This window comes from Ovis canadensis, chromosome 2, assembly GCF_042477335.2.
Source record: "Ovis canadensis isolate MfBH-ARS-UI-01 breed Bighorn chromosome 2, ARS-UI_OviCan_v2, whole genome shotgun sequence".
Classification (NCBI taxonomy): domain Eukaryota; kingdom Metazoa; phylum Chordata; class Mammalia; order Artiodactyla; family Bovidae; genus Ovis; species Ovis canadensis.
Window position 1 is genome coordinate 225395839 of NC_091246.1, and position 26006 is coordinate 225421844.

The 26006-nt window shown below is 54.3% G+C and overlaps 1 protein-coding gene across 6 annotated transcripts in view; it reads right to left on the minus strand.

Moving 5' to 3' along the window:
• The window catches only part of TNS1 (tensin 1), a 245106-nt gene that overhangs the window by 89711 nt on the left and 129389 nt on the right, over positions 1-26006 (minus strand). For 5 of the 6 annotated variants that reach the window (XM_069578283.1, XM_069578284.1, XM_069578285.1 and 2 more), the window contains 8 exons: positions 17354-17395; positions 16568-16618; positions 10080-10129; positions 7719-7890; positions 4362-4412; positions 3194-3316; positions 2774-2838; positions 1130-1213 (listed from right to left, as the gene is read on the minus strand). In XM_069578283.1, the coding sequence (XP_069434384.1) occupies positions 1130-1213; positions 2774-2838; positions 3194-3316; positions 4362-4412; positions 7719-7890; positions 10080-10129; positions 16568-16618; positions 17354-17395 (638 nt within the window). Of the gene's footprint in view, positions 1-1129; positions 1214-2773; positions 2839-3193; positions 3317-4361; positions 4413-7718; positions 7891-10079; positions 10130-11505; positions 11834-16567; positions 16619-17353; positions 17396-26006 lie in introns of those variants that run through there. The other variant, XM_069578286.1, reaches the window with a different exon arrangement.

Genomic DNA, 26006 nt, shown 5'->3' on the forward strand with positions numbered 1-26006 from the left:
CACAGAAAGATATTCCCTTTCTGATCTCTGACCCAGAAGCTAGCTACCCACTGCCCTGTGCTGCTTGTAAGGCCCTGGTGGCCTAAGGACTCGTTCACTTCTGCTTGGGCTTCCTGCTACAATGGCAGAAACACAGTCCCCAGTGGAGCCAGCACACTTCTAGCCAGGCAAGATGGAGGCGATGGGGTGTGAGCTGGGAATCCCCTGCCTGGAGAGGTTGCAAAGCTCCAGGACCTGTGGCTAGGGGGTCCTGCTTTGCCTGGTCAGTGTTCCAAGGGGCTGGAAAAGTCCATGAAACACCGTGGCCTTCATACCTGCTACCTGGACCCTTTACCCCAGACCTTCACTCATATGCTTCCTTCTCCCTTCTCAGACCTCACCTTACATGGCATCTTCTCAGAATGGTCAGTTCATCAGAATCAGCCTCTCACATCCACCCCTATCCCACTCTCTAGCTCATCATGTTCTATTTTGGCTTTTTCCCCTTCAAAGCATTTATCACTGTCTAAAATGACCTTGATGGTCTATTTACTTGTATAAAGTTCTCAACAGAATAACAGCTTACTAAGGGCTAAAGATCATCCTATTCAACTAGATATTGCCAGCACTTGGAACATACTAGACTATTAAAAATTTGCCAGACAAATGAAGAAACCCATCCCTGCCCTGCTTCCTGCATGGGCTGTTGTGGACCACATCACTGAGAGCCCTTTGTAAAATTTTAAAGCTCTCACAGCAGAAGGGGACCCTCATCATGAATGAGTGTCTGTCACCTCTTCAGAGCAGACAGCAATAACTCTAGCCTCCTGCAGACCCATCCAAACACAGGACCAAGAACGGCACTGCTTTCTCATACACGCTGTCTTCTTGCACCCCCCGACTCCCTACTGCTGGGCCCGCTGCTCTCTGGCACCAACCTCAGGAGCCAACTGCTGTGCCCCCCTGTGGGCACACACAGCTGCCCATAGCTTCCTGAGTTCATGCCCCTCCAGGCTGGACCTGAACCTGCATGCTTGGCACACCACCACATAGGTACACTGTTCAGCCCCCATGGGTTCATGAGGCTGGTTCCCAGATACAGTGAACACACACACACGCATGTACTGGGCCAAGAGCCCTGGAGACCTACCTCCTCTGGGATGGTTGGCCAATGGGTACAATCTTATCCTCGTAGAACCGTTTCATTGCAAACCGGTCCAGGGCCTGGTCAGCACTGTATGGAGAGACAGGTGGTCAGAGGAGCCAACTTCCACGATCCCCCATCCCCCCACCCCTGCTCCCCAGACCTGCAGAGCCCTCTAGTCACTCTGTCCTGAGACGCTTTCAGGAAAGGGTTGCTCCAGCATCCCTCCCTCCTGTGTGCTGCAATACTCAGCATGGGGGCCTTAGAACCAGACATCCTGGGAGGCCATCTCAAGCCTACCCCTGACTTAGTAGCCCTTGGTCTTTGGGGCAGGTTACTTAACCCTCCTGAACCTGATTTTCCTTTCCTGGCAAATGAGGTGAAAACTATGCCTTCTTTGAATGTTGTTATGGCAATTGAGGGAGATAACATGTCTAAAGAGCTTGGCACATGTGGGCTCACAGGAGGTGCACAGGCAATGTTCACCATTAAGCAAAGATTAAGCTGGGTCAGGTTTCTTAAAGTCATAAAGCTACTGTCCTATTGGCAAGCCCTTCAGAGAACACTCTACTCATCCTCAAAGAGGTCATTTTATAAAGAGACAGATCATATAGCTCTGCCGTTCTAGACTCTCCACCAACGTCCCTCTTAGAATGAACCCCAAAGTCCTCACCAAGGGTTGCACAGCCCCTGGACTCTGCCCCCTCGCAGCTTCACTTCCTAGTCTTCGTCCCCTCACTCATTCGGCTCCAAACATGCCAGGCTCTGGCATTCCCATTGCTGGCACTTGCCCCACTCTCTTCTCTGCCTGGAAGGTCCTCTGCCACCACCACCCCCCAGACCACATATGACTCAGTCCTTCCCAGCCTCCAGCCACTTAATTCCAGTCTCTGCTCACATATCACCTCCTGGAGAGACCTCCCCTCCCCACCGTCTTGCTTCAGCCTCTGTTCTCAGAGGACTTGCCTCCTGCTCTTAGGGATGTGTTTGTTCACTTATTTAACACTCATGAGGGCAGTGGCCCACCTTTGCCCGCTGCTCTATTCTCAGCACCTAGAACAGCCTGCACAGTGACTGTTCCATAACCATTGTCAAATGACAAAATGAATGGACCAACTCCTCTGCCTCTCTGCAAAGCCGAATCAGAATGGAACCCATCCGCTGGCTGTTTCCTGTTCTTGCTGCAAACTCCAAAGTGGGAAGAAGCCCCTGATGGCCAGAGGCAGGGGCATGGATGAGAAAACGTCTAGGTGGCTCAGCTGCACCCAGATGTGTTCCAACATTTCCTTGTGATGCCCTCACTGCCCTTTGGGGTAAATAGAAGGCAGTTTGGCAAAGGAAAGTGGCCCCAAGAAGCCAGCTGGATGGGGGTGCCCATGCAGGGCCTGCCTCCCACAGCTGACCCCCCCACCACTGCAGCCCCAGATAGGAGCGTGGTCTCTGCTGTATGCTGCCCTCTGTCCAAGGGCCCCTACCCCAGAGCTGTGGGCAGGGACTTTCTCCTTTCTGGGAGCTCCTCACCCTGTCCTCAGCACCTCTTGTCTCCTCTGTCCTCATCCTCCAATCCCAAGGAAGAGCGAGGCCCTGGGTGGGTGGGGAAAGGGGTCCTGCTGTCAACATTCCGAGAACAGGACACTCAGGTTCTCTTACCTGGCAGAAATGTTGCTGTAGTGCATGTAAGCCGCGATCACAACGCCGATCCTGCCTCGGTTTCCCTGAAAGAGCCCCAAACACAAAAGCCTTCACTGTTAAGGCTGGCCCTCCCACCCCAGAGCCCAACCAGAAACCTTGAAGAAAAGGGGTTGGAGAGAGGAGCTGTGGCTCTCAGACAGAAAAGGAGGAGGGAGGAAGCAGGTGGGGCTGAATCTTAAAAAGAAGAACAGTTGATTATCCACTACACCTGAGGGCCCCACAGGCTGGTAGCCCCCATTTCTTATGGGTGCCACCCCAGACAGAATGTATTATCCCCAAGAAGGAGAATAGACACAAACTTGCACTCTCACACAATCCAGTGATACGGGCAGGTACATGCACTCTCACACACACACATCCTGCCACCCCCGCTCTGACCTTGTTGTGTAGGACGACCACATTGTGGGGGTCTGCATTGAGCCAGGTGTCCATGGCCTTGCAGACGCTGCAAATCTTCTCCAGGGCCGGGGTGTGGAGGTCGGGCCAGCCAAATTCCAGTACCTGTGGCCCAAGCCATGAGTCAGAAGTGGCAGAAGCGCAGAGAGCCAACAGGGGTGGGGGACAGTGAAGGGACGTTAGTTCCTGCCCTGCCCATCAACCCCGCACAGAGGCAGGGGTGTGGAGGCCGAGGACACTGGTCCAAGACTTTGTTCTGACACAGGCTCCCTGTGGGGCCTCAGGTTAGTCCCCGCCCCTGCCCCAGCCCCAGCCCCAGCCCCAGTTTCTCACATGTGTATAAAGCAAAGGCTTAGCGCCCCCGAAGGTTCCAGGTCCCTTTCACACGACTTTGACCTTAAGACAAGCTCTCCTCCCACAGACCCCAGGGGCTCGCTCAGGGAGGAAGAAGGAAAGCTGAAGGCTGATCACAGCTCTTTCCCAGGCCCTGGACACACAAAGCATCAAGTTTTCAGGCCAAAAGAGGCCTGAGTGGGACAGAGAGTAGACCTGAATAGCAGTCATCAGGTTCCTTCAAACTTTAACTCACAGAACTTTAAAGTACAAGAAAACTTGTGCTCAGAAGGACCCAGAGAGCTCATCTAATCCAGCCCATCCACTTTTAGACGCGCAAACCAAAGCCCAGAGATCTCTGCCGCCCACCCAAGGTCACACAGCGACTGTCACTGAACTGCAGGGCCTGGAGCGGCACGCAGAGCCCCCTCCACACTTGGCTCACTCAACAGCAAGTGAAAGAACTCTGGCTATGGAAGCCTGCACTGGCAATTCCCAGCCGGTGCAAATCCAGAAGACTCGTCAGTAAGACTAAAAATCCCACAACCGCACCCCCACCCCAGGGGCTCTGTGTGCACACCACCAGAGGCAGGCCTGGGTGGAAATGACTGTACTGAGCTTTGCTTTCTGTAATTTGCATCACAGAAGCGCTATGTGTATTTTGTTTTCCAAAGAGAAAGGAGCACAGTGACTTTGAACAGGCTTTGCAAACAGTCACAGCACTTTCCTCCAAGATTCTAACATGGGATCTTTGGAGGAAGGGAGCCCAGGCAAGGAGAACTCCCCCAAACAAACCCCCAAACAGCCCCAGGCTCACCTTGGCGTGGAGCTTTGTGATGTCAGGTCTCCGCTCAGAGAGGTTGAAAAGCTAGAAGGAGGAAAAGGAAGAGGTTGTGAGAAGGCTGGCCCTTTCTCTCTCTCTCTCTCTCTCTCTCTCTCTCTCTCTCTCTCTCTCTCTCTCTCTCTCTCTGTCTTCCCTGCTGGAAATTCTACTACATGAACACACATGAAGCCCCACCAGACACACACTGACTGATGGGAACCAACTACAGGTTCTCAGGATGAACAGGGAGACAGAGACAGGTGTGTAGACACTCAGCCCCACCCCTGGATGAGCAGACATCTTGAACTGAAGGTGAGAAGGGGATGGAATCTGTCTTGGGCCCCACAGGCCGCCACTAAGGTGGGCGTCTCTCCACACTGTATGGAGATCCAGTGGTGGCAACTGGTAAGCACTTGGCCATCTCTGGTTTCTACTTCACATGGTGCCTTTAGAAACTCACCCCATGGAGATGCAACTGCTCTGTGGTCAGACACCCTCTATCAAAGGGTGCAAACCATGCTGGGTGGACCCTCTCAGGTCCCTGACCTCCCAGGAGACATCCCCAGACACTCGACCACATCCCACAGGAATCCCCCTGTCTCTGAATTCCTGTCTTCCATCTCTGGAGGAGGCAGGCAGAACTCCCAACATCCACCTCAAGGCCTGGGAAACTCAAAGGCCCCTGTGATGTCTCCTGGGGAGAGAAGAGGACCACAGGGTCTGGAACGGGTGGGACAGAGCAGGGAAGGGTCAGCAGAGACTCATGGAACTCTGGACTCCTGAAATTGGGCAGGACCTTAGATGGCTTCTGGTCCATTCTTCACAGGCTTCCCTGCTGGCTCAGTCAGTAAAGAGGCTGCCTGCAATGCAGGAGACCCAGGTTCGATCCCTAGGTTGGGAAGACCCCCTGGAGAAGGAAATGGCAGTGTTCTTGCCTGGAGAATCCTATGGACAGAGAAACCTGGTGGGCTACAGTCCATGGGGTCGCAAGAGTCAGACATGACTTAACGACTAAACCACGACATTATATCACTCTTGAGTCCCATAAAGGAATATGCTTTATGCCATTAACAACAGCTACCACTTGGGTACACACAGACAGCCAGGCCACACTAAGGACTTGACATTTAACAAGCTGCCTTAATTCTCTCCACAACCTCTGAAATAGATGTCATTAGACCCATTTTACAGATGGTATCCTAAGGCTTAGTGAGGCTAAGTTCCAAGATCAGATAGTTAGTAAGAGCAGAGTCAGCATAGAACTTTCTGTTTAAAAATGGATGTCTTTTTTTTTTTTTTTTGGCTGCACCATGCAGCATGTGGAATCTTAGTCTCCAAACCAGGGATCAAACCCATGTCCCCTGCAGCAGAATTGTGTAGTCTTAACCACTGGCCCATCAGGGAAGTCCCTAAAGCCAAACTCTTAACAACATCCAACATAGCTGATGGATGGGTCTCTATAGAGGGTTGAATGGTGTCCCACAAAAATTCATGTCCACCCAGAACTTCAGAATGTGACCTTATTGAGAAACAGGTCCGTTGCTGATATAAGTAGTCAAGGGTCTGGTGATGAGATCATCCTGCGTTCAGAGTGGGCCCCAAATCCAATGACTTGTGTCCTTATAAGAAGAGGAGAGGACACACAGACATGGGGAAGAAGGAAGGCCATGTGACGATGGAGGCAGAGACTAGAGCAAGGCGCCTACAAGCCAAGGAGCCACCAGAAGATGGGAGAAGGCAAGAAGAATTCTCCCCTACAGGGTTCAGATGGAGCACGGCCCCAGTGACACCTTGACTTGGACTCCTAGCTTCCAGAACTGTGGAAAAATTAATTCTGTTGTCTTAAGCCACCTAATTTGCGGGAATTAGTTACAGCAGCCCTGGAGGCCTGACACAGCCCCTAGCCCCTGCCTCTGCTCTCTCCCCATGGCATGGCCGGTCTGTGGGGCCAGCCCCACGTACCTTCCTATAAAGCGGGCCTGAGCCCTCCTCTGGGGCCAGGAGAGCTCCAATCCCCTGGCCAGCCTTTCTGACCCCCATAGTGGGTGAGGAGTCGGGGATAACCTCCTCCACATTTCCTGGGAGATTCTCCTATCCCAAGTACGATTCTCTGTTCAGCTACACGAGGTCCCTTAAAACACACCCTGCCACAGCTCTGCCCTAGGACTTTCAGAGGCGCTGACAGTGTGGCACCTCTGCCACTTCCGACACTGCGACCTCAGGCAAAGACCCCACCTCTCTGTGCTCCTGCAGTAGCTGCTTCCTAGGGCAGTCGTGATGTTAAATATGTGGGAAGGAGTTAGGCCAGGGCCTGGATCATCACAGGTGCTCAATAACATGAGCATCACCATGAGCGTCCCTCCTCCTGGTCAACACACACGTACACCCACACACATACAGACACACCATATGCACACACAATGTACACATATACACACAAACACACATACCTATACACACACATGTACAGACATACCACATGCACACACAACCCACTTGTACACATATACACACAAGCACACAAACCTACACATATACACATACAGACACACCACATGCATACACACAGCCTACTTGTACACATATATACACAAACACTCATACCTATACACACACGTGTATAGACACACCACATGCACACACAACCCACTTGTACACATATACACACAAGCATGCATACCTATACACACATGTACAGACACACCACATGCACACACAACCCACCTGTACACATATACACACAAACACGCATACGTATACACACATGTACAGACACACCACATGAATACACAAAGTCCACCTGCACACATACACGCACAAGCACACACATGCAAACCACATACCCATACACATGCAAACACACAAGGACAAGCACACACACTCCACTGTACACATACACGCACAAGCACACATACCTATACACACACAAGCACAAGCACACACACATGTACAGACACACTATATGCACACACACACCCCACTTGTACACATACACGCACAAGCACACACACACGTACAGACACACCACATGCACACACACCCCACTTGTACACATACACGCACAAGCACACACACACACAAACCACACATACCCATACACATGCACACCGGGACAAGCACACACACGTACGACTTGGCTCAGATGCCGTGTCCCAGCTACAGAGACTCTCCTCAGAGGACAGCCGGACAATGAGTGAGGACTCAGACCATGAGACGCCCGAGGTCAAGGGCAGGTGAGAGGAGAGGGGAGGAAGAGCTGGCGCAGGGGCGGGTGGGATGAGACTCCAGCAGGAAGAGGTGGCACGCAAAAAGGATGGGGCCCTGGACCAGTGGGCGGGGACCCATCCTCACCAGGTAGTTGCCTCCATGTTTGGACTTGAGCATCTGGGCCACCTCGCGGAGGTTGCTCCGGAAGTTCTCCTCATTGGCTGTGCTGGGGAAGGAGACGGCAATGATCCTCTCGGTGACGTACACCAGGTCCAGCTCACAGCTGTCCTCCGTGGTCCGGCTCGTACTCATGTTTCTGGGGAGACAGCAGGCAGCAGATCAGAATCCAGGCCCCCAGGACGCGGTCCAGGAACCTGCACCCCTCCACACCATACACGGCCCCTAGATCTAACCCAGGAGGGCTTGGCTGCTTCCTGACTCTGAGCCACGGCCAGAAGCTTCCCCAGGGCAAGGCCAGTGTAGCCCTCAAGGCCAGTCTGGGAGAGCCAGGGAGAACAGAGCTGGGCAGAAGCCGGCAAGGATCTCAGACCATTTCAGAAACAAAGATTGATGACATTAGTTCTAGGTGCTCAACAACCCTGTCGGCTTCGCCTTCAACCTGTGATCCCACAGGTCGGAGCCAGCGCCAGAACCAGCCAGGGCCCAGGAGTCCAGCTCAGCCTCCCAACATATGGCGGCCACCTGGTCTGGCAGAAGCTTCTCGAAGGATCCAGGGAGAGCTCCAGAGAGGAAGGAGAGCCCGAAGCGAGGGCTCTTGCATCCCAGAGCTGAGCCTTCCACCGCCCTCTGCTTGCTCTGAGCTGTGGCGTGGGCGGGGAGGCCCTCAGGGGTAGGGGCAGCTCAGGTGACACGCTCATCTGGGCTCCAGGTAAGCCAGACCACAGCGCACATTCCAGCCCTCCCTGGAGGCAGGCTGACTCCTGCCCTCTGTTCGCTGGCTCTCCCCCAACCTCTGGCAGCTCCCACCACCTCCGGGTCTGCTTCCTGCCAGTGACCTCCCTGGTTTCTAAGGGCCCAGGAGGCTGAGGATGCTGCCACAGTGGCAGGGGACCCCTAGACATCCCAGTGCCATCTGAGCTCCTAAGAGAGGTAGGAAGCTGCCTGGGCCGGGCACTGAGTGAGAGCTTAGTGAGGGCTCACACCTTTACACCTCACCCAGCTGCTCTTCCAGAGGAGGGTCCAGGGTGAGCTGACGGGACAGGGAAGGGGTTTTGGGAAATTGGCAATGCATTCCAAAGCCCCTCAGCGGCTTCTAGGGGCACCTCATACTGTTCTTACCCCATCACCAGCCTCCTGTTTCCCCTCACTGCTCAAGATGGACCACACTCATGTTGATAACCCCTCACTATCTCCAGGTAAAGCTGGGACTGGAGGGGCAGTGGGAGGGATACCACTAGGGTGTTTCAGAGTGATGGGGCAGCAGTAGGGTGTACAGCCCCAGGACACCAAGAACTGGGGCAGAATCCAAATCTCCAGGGTTAGTTCTGAGCCAACTGTATAGATGGGGCTTGGAGACAGGAGAGCCAAAGGTGACATACAGCTTCTCGATGGGGACGGTGACTGGGAGGCGGTGACAGAGATGCCAGTGTGCTGGGAGCCCACTGTGAATTTGGCCTCTGAGTCCTGATCATTCCTGGTCCTGCAGCCTCTGGGGGCGGGGCTCCTACTGAAGGCAGAACAGCGCCACCACCTAGACAATATCAGCATCGCACTCTGCACCCACCGATTCTTAGCTACAAGGGAGAACGGATCTGCTAAGGGGGCCCTCCACTCTCTGTAGACAGCTAGCAGAGGGTCTGCAGCCCACTGGGAGCTTCAGCTACACACCAAGCCCTCTCTGGCTGGGGCTCCAGATCCCTGGGGCCAGATTCTCACTCATCTCAGAAGCCTCGGATGAAGGAGAGGCAAAGGAAGCCAAAAAAATCAGAGAACCTGGACCCAGGACAAAGTAACTCTGGATGAGTTCCCTATGGTCGCCTTGCCCCAGCCCCCATCAGCCCAACCAGCCAGAGAACCTTCCTTTTATAAATGACCCTCAAATATCAGAAGCCACTGCTCATGGAAAGGAACAGTATCTAGCGTGGGCCTCAATGCCAGCCAGTCCTGAAGGCAAATCCAAGTGCTGCCTGTTGGTGGTTGCATGACCTTTAACAAGTTGCCTCATTTCCCTGAGACCCAGTTTCTTCATCTGTCAAATGGGGATAAAATACTTACCCTGCAGGGTTGTTGCAAGGACTAGATGAGATCATGCAGGTAAATAAAGAATCCAGCTCAAGGACTGGCTTCAAACTAGAATTCAAAACATGACTGATTCCCAGTGGCATCTACCCACATCCTCTTGCTGTAGCTTCCATGTCTGCCATGCTCCCGACCAGTGGCTCCATGACTTTGGCATTAGAGACTCAAAGACATGACTTGCTGGGAATACCCAAAGTGACCTCCCTGCCTGCCCCCTACAGCCTACCTCCTATAGTTGAGGCATACCTGATGGGCTGGGGATGAGGCTGGACACTTGGTGTAACTCTGGTGGAACTCTGGGAAAGAGAAGAGAGGAGCAGCGTTAGGATGGGGACCAGCTGGATGGCAGGAGAGCAGCAGAGAGCTGTCCATGCAAGTGGTCAGGGCCACGGGCAAACACAAATTTCCTTTTGCTTCTGCCAACATTCCAGCCCAGGCGCCCTAAAGCCCCAGCAACACAGCAACTCAAAGCCAAAAGCAATTGATGCCAATCCCACGTGAGTGTGCCTGTGTGCCTGCAAGCCTCTGAGGGGAAGCGCTTTCCTCCCTCCGGGCAAGGAAAAAAATCCCCAATGCCCAGAAATGCACCAGGCCTGGGCTGGTGCCACCTACACAGAGTACACACTCAATAAAACAGTACTAAATTGATGGACACTCATTTCACCTTGATGTGCTGGATATCGGAACAGTAATGCCAAGTGGTGAACAGAGATTCAAGCATGAAAGAAGGAAAGATGAGAGCGCTAGCACCCCTCCGTCCAGCTCTGAACATTTCTCCTCTGACCACCAGCTGCCCACAAGCCTCTCCTTTAAAGCAGCAACACCAGGTCAGTCAAAAGTTTTGAGACAAGAAGCCACCAGGCACGGTGTGTACCAACCAGAGCTAGGCAGCAAATCATGCTTCTAAGGACCCACTGCCCCTTGTCTGTCACCTCCCTCATCTGCTCCCATCTCTAAGGTTGTCGACTGGTACAAAATTAGGCAAATGGACCCAAGTTGGTGTCCAAAACATCTCAGGGGAACTGTATGGATCAGAGCAGGATCAGAGCAGCATCCTACTGGACAGCCTTGCGCTACTCAATGCTCTGAGCCTCTGTAATGTCACGAGTGCTGTGTATAGCCGCTCTTCAGTCATCTCCAACTCTTTGCAACACCATGGACTGTAGCCCTCCAGGCTCCTCTGTCCGCGGGGATTCTCCAGGCAAGAATACTGGAGTGGGTTGCCATGCTCTCATCCAGGGGATCTTCCCAACCCAGGGATCGAACCCAGGTGCCCTTCACTGCAGGCAGATTCTTTACTATCTGAGCCACCAGGGAAGCCCCAATGTCACGAGTAAGATGCAACAATCCTCATGGGGTTATTTGAAGAGTAAAGAGAATTATGCATATCCGGCCCTTGGACATTCTTACCATTATTACATCGAGTACAATTAAAAGGATAGTTACAGACACAACCAAACAGTTACCTCTATAGAAAAGCAAAATCCTGCATCACCAGCTGCTACCCATCCCTTCATCCACCTCACTTGATGCAGAATCAGAGCCCTACCTGGACACTCCCAGCCAGGGCCCTCTGAGCCCACTGACACCTTCCAAACATGCCTGAGCCTCCCCTAAACCAGCCTTTCATCACCACCAAGCTGCAGGAGAAACCGAGGCTACAGCAACTCACCCCCAAGTCCTGACAACCAGCAGGATTCATCCTCAGACTCCGGGCAGGACCACTGGGGCCCCAAGAAGAGAAGCCCCTTTTGGCCCTCTCCACACAGCACCAACGAGCCAGGGGTGGGTGGGCTCTGCAACCCCGCACCCAGCTGAGCCCCAAGTCAGGGCAGCCCCCCTAAGAGGAGGACTCTCCATCCAGCCTTTCGCAAGAAGGCTGCAGCCAGAGCCTGGGGCTGCAGCACAGCCCCAAACAGCTCAGCCTAGAGGCAGCAGGAGGAGGAAACAGCCAAGTCGTGCTGTCCAGCGGGAAGTTTCTCTGTCTCCACAGCTCTCCTGGCCCCGAGGACTTGGGTTTGCATGAGTCAGGCATGAGGAGTTGGGGGGTGGGAAGTTGGGGGGGTGCGGGCAGTAAGGAGGGGTTGAGTTGTGTTTGGTTTTCAAGACCCAAACCAGGCTGTTCCAAGACTACCCGCTCAGAGGAACGCAGAAACCCGACACTTCATCTGTCTCTGTTTCCCCGGTCCCTGATGAGGAGACGATGAACCTCCCCAGGCCCTAGGCCTGGCTCCAGGCCCCAGGGCCACCCTGCTATAAATAGCCCCTCGGTTCCATCGACTGCTGATCCACAGCCATGTTTGGAGGAGGCCACTACAGCTGCTTCTAACAACTGGAAGCCACAACAATAGCCAAGGCGGGAGGTGTAGCCAGGACCACAGGGCCAGGCCCCCAGGAGCCTCAGGGAAACTGAGCTGGGCTTGGTGGGGAGACTGGGGAGTCGAGGGGAGCCAAGAGCCTCCACTGGCGCAGGGGCGAAAGGGAAGCGCAGAGCAGGAGAGCCAGGTCCTGCTTCTCCACCCCCGTCCCCAGTTACAACACTCCACATTCTTCAGCCTCCCCACCCCAAAAAGCCGGGAAAGATAAATAAAAACTTGGCCCCAGCAGAGTCTGGCCACTCTGCCTCCAGAGGTGATAAGACAAAGTCCAAGCCGGCTCTGCGGTTGGGGGGGGAGGGGGGAGGGGAGGCAGGGGAGGAAGCCGCCCTGGACAGTGACCCTCGCGCGGAGGATGGGGACGAACAGCTGGACGGTCATCCCCTGATGAATCACTGGGCTGCCTTCTCACTGACGGGGCTTCCTGTTTTCTGCAAAGTTTGGAAGCATGTGACACTCACTGGCAGAAAGCAAACATGTACAGGTAACACGTCTGGGGGTGGCTGGGCCGAGTCACAGGGAGAGCCGGAGAACCACCGACGGGCCGGGGGGCGGGGGCAGGGCATGTGAGCGACACAGCTGAGGGCTCTGAGAAACACAGTGACCTCACAGATACGGGGCTGGAGACTGAGCCTGCAGCAGCTGCCGACTCACCCAGCGCCTTTCTCAGGAAGGATGAGGTCTTCTCCACACGCCATCATCATACCCCCTCCCTCATTCAGTGAACTCTGCTAAGGGCCACCAGCTGGGCATAAGGCCCCCCGACCTCAGAAAGCTTCCATTCTGTGAAAGATGATTCTCACCTACGATGCCCATGTGAGAAGCAGCCATCTGGCCTCACTGACCGCTCTGTAAAATGGGTACAACACAGTCTGGTGTGATTTACCTGTTCCACTCAGAGCCTCTGGGGAAAACTACCCAAGGGTTTTACAAAGAGTTCTCTAGGGACTTTCCTGGTCCAGGGATTAAGAATTCCCCTTCCATTGCAGGGGACATGAGCTCGATCCCTGGTTGGGGAACTAAGATCCCACATGCTGCAGGACAACTAAGCTTACACGCTTACAACTAGGGAGAAGCCCAGGCACAGCCACAGAGAGCCTGCGTGCCGCACCTAAGGCCTGATGCAGTCAAATAGATAAATAGGTTAAAAAAAAAAAAAAGAATACTTGAAGAGAAAAATAAGCTCTCGGTCTGCCTGTAATTCCATTCCTTTCCTCTCTGGGGCTCTCAAAGCCATCAATCCACAGCTCTGAACTTCTTCCCTGCGCCTCCCAAGACACAGATCCATAACAGAACTTCTGATCCAGCTCCCATAGGCACCAAGATCTCTCCCCTACCATCATCACCAAAACCCAGTCGCTTCTTTGCTTAAAGGACACTGTAAAAGGAAATTCCACACCCTCCCCCAAACCGTGTCTATGTCTCTTCCTATCAGCCAGTTCCTCCTGGTATCTAACCCTCACCCTTCCTGTTGCAGATTCCACCAACATCGTTGACCTTGGTCCTCAATGCCGGTGGGGGCTGCTGACCACCGCTCAGACGCTCCAGGGCAACTCAAGATCTGTGACCCTCAGCCCCGTTTTTCGCCTTCTTCTTCCCCACCATGCAGCAAGAGTGGGAACCCCAGGATCTGGGCAGGGTTGGTTTGGAGCAAGGACTGTGTGGGAAGAGTCCTGCCTTCTTTTGAGGTCCACAGACCAAACACAACAGCACTGGACCAAAGGGAAAGCTGTTTCCGGAGCCCAGGTCCCCAGGGGGCACAGCTAGGAGGAGGGTCTGTAAGCAGCAGCCATGTCAGGCCGCCGGAGACTGGTGACCAATCTACGTCAGGGGCCCTTCCCCACCCCAACATCTCCTCTGGGGGCTGCGGTCACCGCCTCCCCTCTGCACCAGCCCCTCCAGCCACACCCCTTCCTCTCTCCTTCCTGCCCACCCGCCTGGATTTTTCCAAAACAAAGTGCGACACAGCACACCATCCACAAACCCTGCAACACACTAGCCTCGCTGGAGGAAAACAGCCATTCCTGCCCTGTGAGTCCTGGGCCGCTGGCCAGAGACAGGAAAACAGCTCAACAAACAGGCACATTATCACAGCAGCAAGCCCCAGAGCAGCAGCCATGCCGCTCCAGAAACGGTCTCCTCACCCAAGCAGAGGGCAAGAGAGCTCAGTGGTTGGGCAGGGGACCCTGAGGTCACTCAACCCGGGACAGGTTTCTGGGAACCTCAAAAACTAGGTTTTCTCTCTTTCTTCGCAGTACACAGGTCACACTATAATCCGCTCACTTGCTCAGCCTTTCATGAACTCCTTTAACTAGACTAAGCAGACCAAGACTCATCACGTCCCTCCTCCCATATCAAGGCAAGACACCACTCCTACCCACCCCTGGCACGCACAGACACACATACTTTCACCCCCGATCAACAGATTTTCCCCTAAAAAACTTCTAATCTCAGCTAAGCGGCAACCTCTTTCTTCCCCAGGACCAAGGTCCGACACCCCCTCATGTCAAAAAGTTCTTCACGATGTCTAACTTCACTCTCTCCTGCTGCTCCCTTACCTTGTTGGATCTGTCTGGCCTGGGATGGGGCTGTGGGGAACAGCTGCCCTAGGACTCAACTTATAAGAACATCCAGACCATTGGCTAAAAGGCTTGGTTCACACAACATCGCCCTGTCCCCTGGCCAAGAGTCAGGAGTCCTGGAAACACCATATTCAGGCAGCGGTCCCAGGACGGAATGGAGAAAACAGATATTCATTGCATCTGTGAGCTCCTCCAAGCCTCTGTTTCCTCATCTATAAAATGGGTTCATAGCATCTGCCATAGTGGGATGTCATGGGGATCAAAAATACCCAGGCCAGCTTCTGGCCCTTAGCCAAAATAACAGTAATGGCTAACATGTATTGAGCTATAGTATTCACTTTGTGAATTCACCTCGTGAATTATAGAATTCACTTTGTGTCCATTAAGCTAGTTAATCGTTAGTAGTAGCTACACGAAACATTACCTCCTCCCCTGCACCCCAGCGCCAGAAACATCACAAATGTGGACAAGGGTCCCTCTGAGCATGTGTACTCCGCACCCACAGGACCCGTGCATACCTTTTCCACTAATTTGAGAGGCATGTTCCTCCTCCTGGCCAGCCCCTGTCTGGCCCTGGGGACACCTCCGCCTTGCGGGGCTGGGCAGTGTGGAGTGGCAGTGGGCTCTCCACTGACGGCAATGCCTGCAGGAGCCTAGCGCTTCCCTCCAGGCCCTCCCCGCTGTGGGTCAGGCAGCTGTCAGATGATACGGCCCCATGCCATCAACAGCTCCCCCTGTGCCAACCGCCAAAACCACTCCCTGTTCCTCTGCAGATTAGGGCGGGAGAGGATGGAGAGGCCCGCTGAGGGGTGAATTGTCAGAGAAGGCCGGGGAAGAAAGGGAAGGTCCGACTTCACTGGGCATCTGCCCCTGGGGTGTGAGGACAAGCCCAGGCACGAGTTGGGCTCAAAGCAAGGGATCTGGGGAGCCCTTCCTTCATTCCCTGAGGTCCTCCCACTTAAGGAGTTTGCCTGTGACCCTCCACCAAAAAACCACACGGCAGGAGAAGCCTGCGAGGTGAACCAGCCCCGTCTTTCAGCTTCCTCCTGAATCAGTGGCATTTAGCCATTTTCCAAGCCTCTTCTGTCCAAAGAAGCAGAGCCTATGATCCCCAAGAGCCCAGGAGTCCCTCTTCATCTCTGCCGTTAGTCCCCCTTCATCTCTGCCCTCAGTCCCTCTTCATCTCTGCCCTTAGTCCCTCTTGCTGCAGTGTCACCCATTCCCCTGGCCCTTACTTTAGTGACTGCTCACCACCCTGCCAGCCCTTGCACACTCTCCCTCCCCACCCTGAAGTACTGAGCTCTGCTTAAGTGATGGGCAGATGAGCCCTGAATCCAGCTGAGCTGGATGGAGGCAAGACTGAGGCCCAAGACTGAGCCTAGGTCATGGGCCCGCTCACCCCTTCCCCCCGGTGGCTCAGATGGTAAAGAGTCTGCCTGCAGGGTTCAATCCCTGGGTCGGGAAGATCTCCTGGAGAAGGAAATGGCAACCCACTCCAGTATTTATGTCTGGAAAGTCCCATGGATGGAGGAGCCTAGCAGGCTACAGTCTATGGGGTTGCAAAGAGTCAAACACAACTGAGCAACTTCACTTTCTTACTTTCTTTCTTTCTTGCAGTCTGGAATTGAGCTGAGTAACCCTGCCTGCCCTTCTAGACAGGAGATTGTGAGGGATGCCCCACCAAACAAGACAGGTATGAGTCGTCATCCACCTCTCTGCATCCCCACTCACCAGGGAACCACCAAGTCTTCCTCTTCCTCCCTTTCCCCATACTTACATCTTCCTCAAGGCTTTTCCGTGTGTTTCCACCCCGAAAGGCTGCTTCTCCCTGGAGACAAAGAAAAGGCAGTCAGAGAGGGGAGTCGAGGAAAGTCATCAAAAAGTCCTGGGTCTTTCACTGCCAGGTGTGGCAGTGGTGGGGGTGGGGGCCTGGCAGGGGGCTTGCTTGTTTGTGCAGCATCTTTGTCCACTAAAGGCCCCTCGGAGCCAACTGCACCCACTCATGTGTGTCTCTCCTGGGGAGATATCATTATTCCCATTTTGCAGATGAGAAAACTGAGGCACAGACAAGCTCGAGACATGCTACAGTCTCCCAGATAGAACCTTGGCCGAGTTGAGATATGAACCCAAGTCCTCCAAGCCCATCAGCTAGCTGCCAGCCTTGGTTTCCCCACTGCACAATCCACCCACTTCCTTCCCTTCCTCCTCCACGCAGCCTTGAGGAAACCATCTGTCCTTCTGCTAAGGCAGAAAGATGTGTTTGGAAAGATCTTCCTGGCTCTCTCACATGCTACATATTTAATAAAGAAGACCACATTTTAGCACTGGCCTCTCCCTCCCTGCCTGCCTCGTTCCCCAGCAATCATTTCCCAACACACAGGGGGATGGTCTGATGTCCAGCTCTCCATGTCACAAGGTCCCCACCCTTCCCCAAGTTCCACAAATCTACTCCAGAAGGGTGTCCTCAAACACATCTGTTCACTGTCCCCCCCCCCATCTTCCTTCTGCTTTCCCGGCCTCCCCAAGCTGCTCCCTGCCCCCCGCCCCGCCTGCCATCACTTACCGTGTCCACTACATTCTTCGGGGCAGTCTCAGTGTTGACGGGCTGTGAACAGAGGGAGAGCACAGCGTAAGTCCTCAGGGCAAACAGCCCCAGGCTGGTTCTCTCCCCCGGGCTGGAGGCCATGGTGGGCAGGACGCCTCTGGAGACAGCTTGGATGGCGCCAACCCAAGACTCAGACATAATGTGCTGACCCCAGGCTTGAGGGCAGAACTTGGAAAGTGGAAGACAATCCTATTGGTCCTAGAACCACCCAGCTCAACACACCTCAAGAGGGACCCTAAGTCCGATCCCTCAGAAGGCAACAAGGAGCGAGTAAGCAACTCCTGTTCCTACCTGCCAGGCATGTGTACCTACACCAGACGCTTCGTCTATTCATAAGAACCCAGTGAGGCAGGGACCCTTACCATCTTTGAGCCTTACTTTACCAATAAGAAGAAATCAGATGAATGGACCAAAGCCACTGACTACTAATGGGAACAAAAGGGTTGGAACCCCATCTTGGGTCTCTACACCTCAAGCTGTGTGAAACTGCAGTGGTCCCAGACACGACGTGCCACACTTCAGTGGGCTTTCAAGGACCACTCCACACAGGCCCTGCCCCCCGCCTTGCAGACCTCAATCTCCATGCCCCAAAGCTCTGCTCCATCCCACATCCAGGACTTGGTTTGTGGAATGGCTTCTCCCCCTTTCCTGCAAGCTCTCCTTTCAAAGAAGCCCTCTCTGAACACCCCAGCAAGGGGAGCTGTCTCCCACCTCTGAACTCCAGTAAACCTTACTGTCTGAGCTACTTATCTGGTCCTCGGTGCATGAATAATCTCATTGTGGGAATAGGTCTCATTCCAACTATTGTTTTATTTGTGATTGTTATCCCACTTTTCTCCAAAACAGATTCAAAGCAGCTTTTCTTTAACCAACTCCGTTGCCACATCCCTCATGCTGGAGACTGGTTGATGTGTAGCGGGCAGTCACTCAACACCTGAGGACTGATCCTGTCCCTCACCCCGGTGCCATCCTTCCTTCACCCAGACCAACAGAAGTGCTTCCCACTAAAGGCATCCTGAAACATGGGCTCCTCAGACTCCCTCATCACAGGAGAAAAGCTTCCCGTTCCAGGGCCACCTCCTGACCACAGTCTCCAGGGCTGTTTCCAACTCAGTGATGTGGTTAGAGGGGAGCTTGAATCTTGCAAGTGGGCATGAGTCAAGGTCATGGAAACAAATCTTCATTGAGATGACCATAGACCAGATATAGATAACGGATCTCAGAATAGGAAACATCGGCCCCAACCCTATCCCCAGGACCTGAAGGTGCGCTGTGCATGTCTGAAGACAGGGGAATGAACAGAATGACTTCTGAACGGTTCTGACATCAGGTGGCTCAGACAGTAAAGAATCTGCCTGCAATTCAAGAGACCTGGGTTTGATCTCTGGGTTGGGAAGATCTCCGGGAGAAGGAAACAGCAACCCACTCCGTTTTCTTGCCTGGAATATGCCATGGACAAAGGAACCTGGCGGGCTGAAGTCCATGGGGTTGCAAAGAGTCGGATATGACTGAGCAACTAACACACTTTCAGGCCTGCAGGAAGGAAGCAGGCTGAGCTAAAGGCAGTAGTGCTCTTTCTAAAAACGCACAAACTCTACCCTGCTGTTCTAGAGACAGAGGATGCCATGGACAGAGGAGCCTGGCAGGCTGCAGTCCATGGGGTCGCAAAGAGTCAGACGACTGAGCAACTAACACACACACACACACACACACACACACACACACACACACACACACACACGAGACAGGAGGCTGAGGCCAAAACTTCTTTCCAGGTGAATAAAACCTCCTGTGTAGTTCAGGGTCAAGGCAGCTTGGGACGGTTGAGGGAGCACAGGGTCCAGGAACGGAGTCGGAGCTGGGGAGGTCCGACTCCCAGCCCCTCCCAGCCTCCTTGGTCGACCCACCTGGAGTCTGAAGATGACTCTACAGAACAATAAAGATGCCACATTCTGTCCCCACTCAGCCCAGCCCTAACCCTCCCCCAGAGCCCCAACTCCTGAGCCACAGGCCATGGGGCAGGAGGCAAACGAGCCCACAAGAAATCCCCAGGGATCCCTGCCCTAGACCGAGCTCTAGGAGCTGCCTGACAATCGGGACCAGGGTCCCCCTCAGCCTCCCACCACCAGCCAGCCCCACCCAGCAGAGTCCTCAGAGGCAGGGCCAGGCTGCTCCACCCTCGGATCCCCTGCCCATCTCTTCTGGTCCACAGCTCTGGGATGCTCACGTGGAGACCACAGGCTGCACAGGACGCCTGAGTGCCTCCACCCTGGGTGGCTCTGGCCTCCTGGAGGGAGGAGAAGGCCTAGAGAGCCGTTCACAGGGACCTTCTGCATGCAGAGTCTACACAGCACAACTGAGTCTGGACCCAGATCTCCCAGCTTCAGTGCCCTCACTCTTCACAGTCTGTACAATCAGCCTCCCTGACAGGGAGAAAGGACAGAAACGGGGTGGGATGAAGAAGCTGGAGACAGAACACCTGCCTCAGGTCTGTTACAGGCCCCGAAGAGTCCCTCATCCTGCTCTGGGGAAAGCCTCCCAAGGGACCCCGACTGGGTGGAGCAGAGTGAGAGCTGGGGGTCTCAAACTGGAGTGTGCCTGCCAATCACCCGGAGGGCTGCTGGCACACAGGCGGGCCTCTGAGCCCTCCCCAGAGGTCAGAACCCACAGACCAGGGAAGGACCCAAAAATGTGCATTTCTAACAGGTTTCCAGGTCCGGGGATGACACTATGAAAACAACTAATCTAGACTGGCAGCACTGGCAACAGCTGGCCAGGCCCCGTCCTGACTCTCTGCTACTAACCACGACCTCAGGCAGGTCATCGTGTCCTCGCTGCTCTCCGGCAGGACTGCACGGTCCTATTCCGTGAGATGCAAATGAGATGAAGCACAAAAAGCACTCAGAACAGGGCCGGCCCTTAGGAAGCTCTCCATAAATGTGAGCTGTTGTTCATCATCTCCACCCCACCCCACCCTGGCCCACCTTGACCCTCCTGTCCCACCCCTCCTGGGTCTGGCACAGTGCAGACCAGGGAGGCAATATTAGAAACCACAGGCCTCAGCAGGGCAAGAGCAACTTCTCTCCCTGCCAGCAATCATCTGAGCACCAGCCCCTCTGCCCGCATCCCTTCCCACGCCAGCTGGAGGCCAGCCACAGGGCCAGCCATTAAACGCCTGCCCTCAATATTAGTGAAGAGGCTTTCTGAGGAGCTAAAAATTTCCAAAAAAACACTTCCAATCTCAACACCCACTGTTTTCCTGTAGTGTTTGCAAACATAGCCCAGCATGCACAGTGCACTCCCCTCCCCTCTCCTCCACCGCTCGCCTCCACCCCAGGCCTCCTGGGATTGAAGTCCTGCTTCCCTGTTTCCCAGGCACTGCCAGTTCTGGGGCTAGTGGCAGTGAAAACGGCAAGGGAACTGGTAACAGGAGAGGGGTCTCCCCTCAGGCCACCCCTGTCCCAGGCCCTGCAGGGAGGCTTGGGTATGCTACAGGAAGCTCCCAGGCCATCAGAGCTTCAGTGGCTGACAGAGACCCACTAGGCCTCAGCTGTCACCCTAACTTTAGCATGTACACACACACCCTATTTTTGCACACCACGCCTCAGACACCATCTCCTCCCTTCTCATTTCACAGATGGGGGAACTGAGGTACAGAAAGGTACAGGTATGATTTGCTCAGCCTCTCACAGTGAGATGCATGGCAGGACTCCGGTGGGCACCCATGTTTTATAAAGCCCACCGCTGAGCCCACCTGCTGCCCCTCACCCCAATTCCCAGCTGGCCTGCAGGCAGGGTGAGCAGGTACCAGCTAGCCAACTCTGCTTTTCCTTCCCACTAAGGCTCAGCAGTCCCTTGTGGCTCAGCTGATAAAGAATGCACCTACAGTGCAGGAGACCTGGGTTCAATCCCTGGGTTAGGAAGATCCCCTGGAGAATGGAAAGGCTACCCACTCCAGTATTCTGGCCTGGAGAATTCCATGCACTGTATAGTCCATGGGGTTGCAAAGAACTCGGACATGACTAAGCGACTTTCACTTCCACTTTCTAAGGCTCAGCAGTAGAAGGATGAAGCAGATGGAACCCATATAAGGGTGGTACCCCCCAATTTGGCCCCACCCTCTGCCCAATCCCAGGACAAACCCAGGCTTTCCAAAGCCGAATCACTGCCCCACCAGGGGTCTTCCAGAATGCCTCCTGCCCTCAGGCAGGACAACTCAATTCCAGCTCAGGAGCAAGTGGAAGGGTTTGGACCTGGTACTGCTTGATGGCCAAGTCTCATGGTGCACAACCCCGAGACCAATACCTCCTCCAGTGCTGCACCCCGGGTACCTCGCTTGCCTGCCCTCCTGGTCCTGGTCTGGAGGTGCCTTTTCATAATGTGACTGCAGTAACAAGAACGACTCAGCAGGTACTAAGGATGCCCTGGGCTCAACACTGGGCTCTTCACTTTCATGATTATCAGTCCTCATAACCAATGTTCACCAAGTAAGCATTATCCCATTTCACAGGTGAGGAAAACTGAGGGGCCAAGAGGTTAAATCACCCGATCAAGGTCACATAGCCAGTAGATAAAGATAGCTGGTGTTTGAATGTGGCTCCTTACATCCACCTCATGCTCAGTCTCCTCTTGGGCATAATCTTCATCCAGTTCCTCTTACTCTTAATCAACTGCCCTCCTGTTGGGAACAAGCTTTCTGCGACTTAAAAACTAATTGTCTCGGGCCCTCAGGAGGATGAGGCTTCTTCAATACACTTCCAGAGGAAGAGGAGGAAATGGGCTGCAGTAGGAGAGAGTGGGATCAGACATCAGAGAGAACTTCCTGAATGCGAGGGGTTGTGAACCACAGGATGGATAAGGGAAGCTGCACATCCTTTGCTCAATTTTTTCTTTTTTTTCCAAAAAAAGACAAGTATGTCCTCTCAGTAGGTTTAATCACCCCCAGTGGTGTGGGCCAGAGGAGGGGCCAGTCTGCCGAGGCTGCTGTGGCTGGGATGACTGCCTAGAGGTTCATGCAAGAGGACACGTCGGTGGCCGGCAGGGAGGGTGGGCTGGGAAAAAAATGTGTCTGTAGGCTGCTGTTCTGGAGGAAGGAAAAGGCAGAGGGCCATGGCGGGTGGGGGGAGGTGCCCAAGCCCTGGACTGGGGGGGAGGAAGGGCAGGGCAGAATGCGGACTCAGCCTCCGGAGGAACATTCCGTCCAGAAATTCCTCACACCCTCCCCCCTCTCACCCCTCCAGCTCTCCCCTCTCTTGCCCCCTGGGAGCCCTGGAATCCGGACAGTTTTTCAGGCCAAAAAGACCCCATGACATCACATCTACTGCCACGGATGGACTGTGAGGTCAGGGACAGCGCTGCCTGCCTGTTGGGAGGCGATTGAGGACCGAGAGCACATTATTCTAGGCTCATGTGTTCTCAAAATAGAGCCCTAAGCAGATGAAGAAAAGGGGTTGAAAGCCAAAGGGAAGGGCAGGGAAGCACCATTAACGGGGCACTTAGAGGGGGTGTGGCCGGGAGGGCACTTTGCAGGCCCCACAGCCAGTCTGGGACCAGTAACCTGGAAACAAAGCAGCAGCAGCAGCAGCAGGCAGGGGGGCACTCTGAATCTCTCTCGGCCAGTAAGGACACTGAGTTTCCAGGGTGGTTGGCCAGCTCCACTTGAGCTCTGGTCAGCCCTTCACCTCCAGTTATTTCCCAGCATCCCGGGAAGAGGAGGTCATCAAAACGGAGGGCAAGGGGCTAAGGGGGAGGGTGCCATCAGCCCAGGGCCCATGAGTCTTTGAGTGTAGTTGCTACAGAGGCCACATCCTCTCCTGGGCAGGCCAAGGCCACCAGAGTGAAAGAGCAGGCTGGATGTGAACAAATGGAATGTGATGCCTGATTTTTCCCTGCACCCCCAGGGAGGGGCCTAGGCAAGCTCACACCTGTCTTCAGGGTCCCTCCAACTCACCCTGAGGGACCCAGGTCCCAACTCCAGGTGGTTGAGGCCGGGCAACTGTGGACCCTGCCCCCCTACCCTGTCTTGCTTGCTTGCGCTCACCGGGCTGGCCCTGAGCCAAGCTGGAATATTTCTCACCCCCTCCTGCCACCCTCTCCTCCCTGTGGACATTGTTTTCCTCCCTCTTGGTCAGGGCACTGGGGGTGTGCATATCCGCAGGCCCTTCCTCCATGACCCCCTGGCTGCCCTGGCACAGGTCTTCCGCCCCACGACTGCGCCAGATTCATCTGGTCTACCAGCCCTCCTCCTGGCAGCCCCCTTGCCCCTGAGCCACACCCCCCAGCTGGCGGCAGACTTCACTCACAACGCCTGCTTTGGGTCACTTCCCCACTCAAGGACCCACAATGGCCCTTAGTGCTTGGCTCATCAAGTTCAAGTTCCCCAACCTGGCTTCTGGACTCCTCTCCCTTATCTGGCCCCTTTTCCCTTGGGGACTCCACTTCCTTCCCCCTCCTCTTATCTGCATCCTCTGCTCCCCTCTCCTCACTTGCCCACCACCATGCCACCTGGGTTCCCGCCTCCTTTCCCACACTCAGGCTCTTCCCATCGGCACCCCAGCCAGAGCCAGTGAAACAGCCGGCCCGGCTCCTCATCCCCCCAGCAAGGGCACTGGATTTTCTCCGGCCCCCAAGCTTGGTCTTTTGTTTCAGCCCTCTCCGTTTCAGCTCTGCTGCCTTGTGGAAGGCCCACTCTCCTTCCCTCTTCTTGTCCACTTGCTCAAGTCTTAACCTGGCCTTGAAACAGGAGGCAGGCCTGCCCACTCAGCACAGCACAGAGTGACGGCTGCCTCCTTGGACCCCAAGGCTACCTCTGGTCAAAACCCCTGAGTACCCCCTGAGTTCACTTCCACAGTAGCGTTCACTCTCTCCCACTAAACAGGGCGAGGCCCTTCACCCAACTAGGGCCTCTCCCAGTGGGAGTCAAAGGGGATGTGGTTAGCACATTCATGGATGCCTTGCTCTCTGGGGACCACGTCCCTTCATGGCCCAATATAAGGACAGGACCTCAGTGGGCCCTGAGGACTTCCACCCAAGCACCCCCTACAGCAAGAGAACCTTCCATCTGTACCATAACAGGTGTCAGTGAGTGTGATGTGTTCCAGTGACAGACAGTGACTCCACCAGACAGCCCCGACGGGCCATTTTAGGTGTTAGAAAACTCTTCTCTACACCCAAGTCTCCAGTTCTTTATAAGACCCTCCACCTAGAAGGTGCTCCTCTGGAGAGCAATGGCAAGGAAGCCAGTTTGTCCTTCAGGAAGGTCTCACTCCCATTTTACGACACACACCACCTCACCGCCCCCCCCCGGCCCCATACCCTCCCTCTCCACACCAGGCAGTCGAGGGGGCACACAAACTCATTTCCATCCCCACTCATGGCTCTGCGAATCCTCTTTGGAATGCAATGCTCAGAGTTTGCCCTTTCCTTTGAAAACCAGGACTCTCTTGGGCTCATTTCTCCTGGCTTTGCTCCATTTCCCAGAATCTCCAAAAGATGGCCCTTCATGGCCCACTCAGTGCCCTGGGATGAAATGCATAGGGGTTGGGAGTTCAGATGAACTAAAGCCACCGCTGGCCACTCTCCCTGATGGAGAGCAGGATGGCGGCATTGGGCTTGGGGGCTCCACGTCCTTCTCAGGGGCCTTCTTCTCTTCCACGAGGCAGCCTGGTGCCTCCTCACACTAGATCTGACATGGGGACACCCTGAGCAAGTCATCTGAAAATCTCAGGACCACCACCTCACAACCATTAGGATGCCTACTATCAAAAAGAAGAAGGAGAAGAAAGAAAAGAAAGAGTTTGGGCAAGTTCAGTTCAGTTCAGTTCAGTTCAGTCGCTCAGTCGTGTCCAACTCTTTGCGACCCCATGAATCACAGCACGCCAGGCCTCCCTGTCCATCACCAACTTCCGGAGTTCACTCAGACTCATGTCCATCGAGTCCGTGATGCCATCCAGCCATCTCATCCTCTGTCATCCCCTTCTTCTCCTGCCCCCAATCCCTCCCAGCATCAGAGTCTTTTCCAATGAGTCAGCTCTTCGCATGAGGTGGCCAAAGTACTGGAGTTTCAGCTTTAGCATCATTCCTTCCAAAGAAATCCCAGGGCTGATCTCCTTCAGAATGGACTGGTTGGATCTCCTTGCAGTCCAAGGGACTCTCAAGAGTCTTCTCCAACACCACACTTCAAAAGCATCAATTCTTTGGCGCTCTGCCTTCTTCACAGTCCAACTCTCACATCCATACATGACCACAGGAAAAACCAGAGCCTTGTGAAGATGTGGAGAATTAGAACCTCTTGTGCACTACCGGTTGTAATACAAAATGATACAGCCACTGTGGGCAACAGTATGGTGGTCCCGCCAAAAAGTCAAAAGCAGAATTACTAGGTCATTCAGCAGGTCCACTCATGAGTATCTATCCAACAGAACTGCAACAGGGATTGACAGAGAGATTTATATGACCATGTTCATAGCAGCATCATTCACAGTAACTAAAACGTGGAAATGACCCAAGTGTTTATTGACAGATACATGAGTCAGTAAAACATGGTATATACACAGGGAAGCCTGGCGTGCTGCAGTCCATGGGGTCGCAAAGAGTCAGACGCAACATAGCA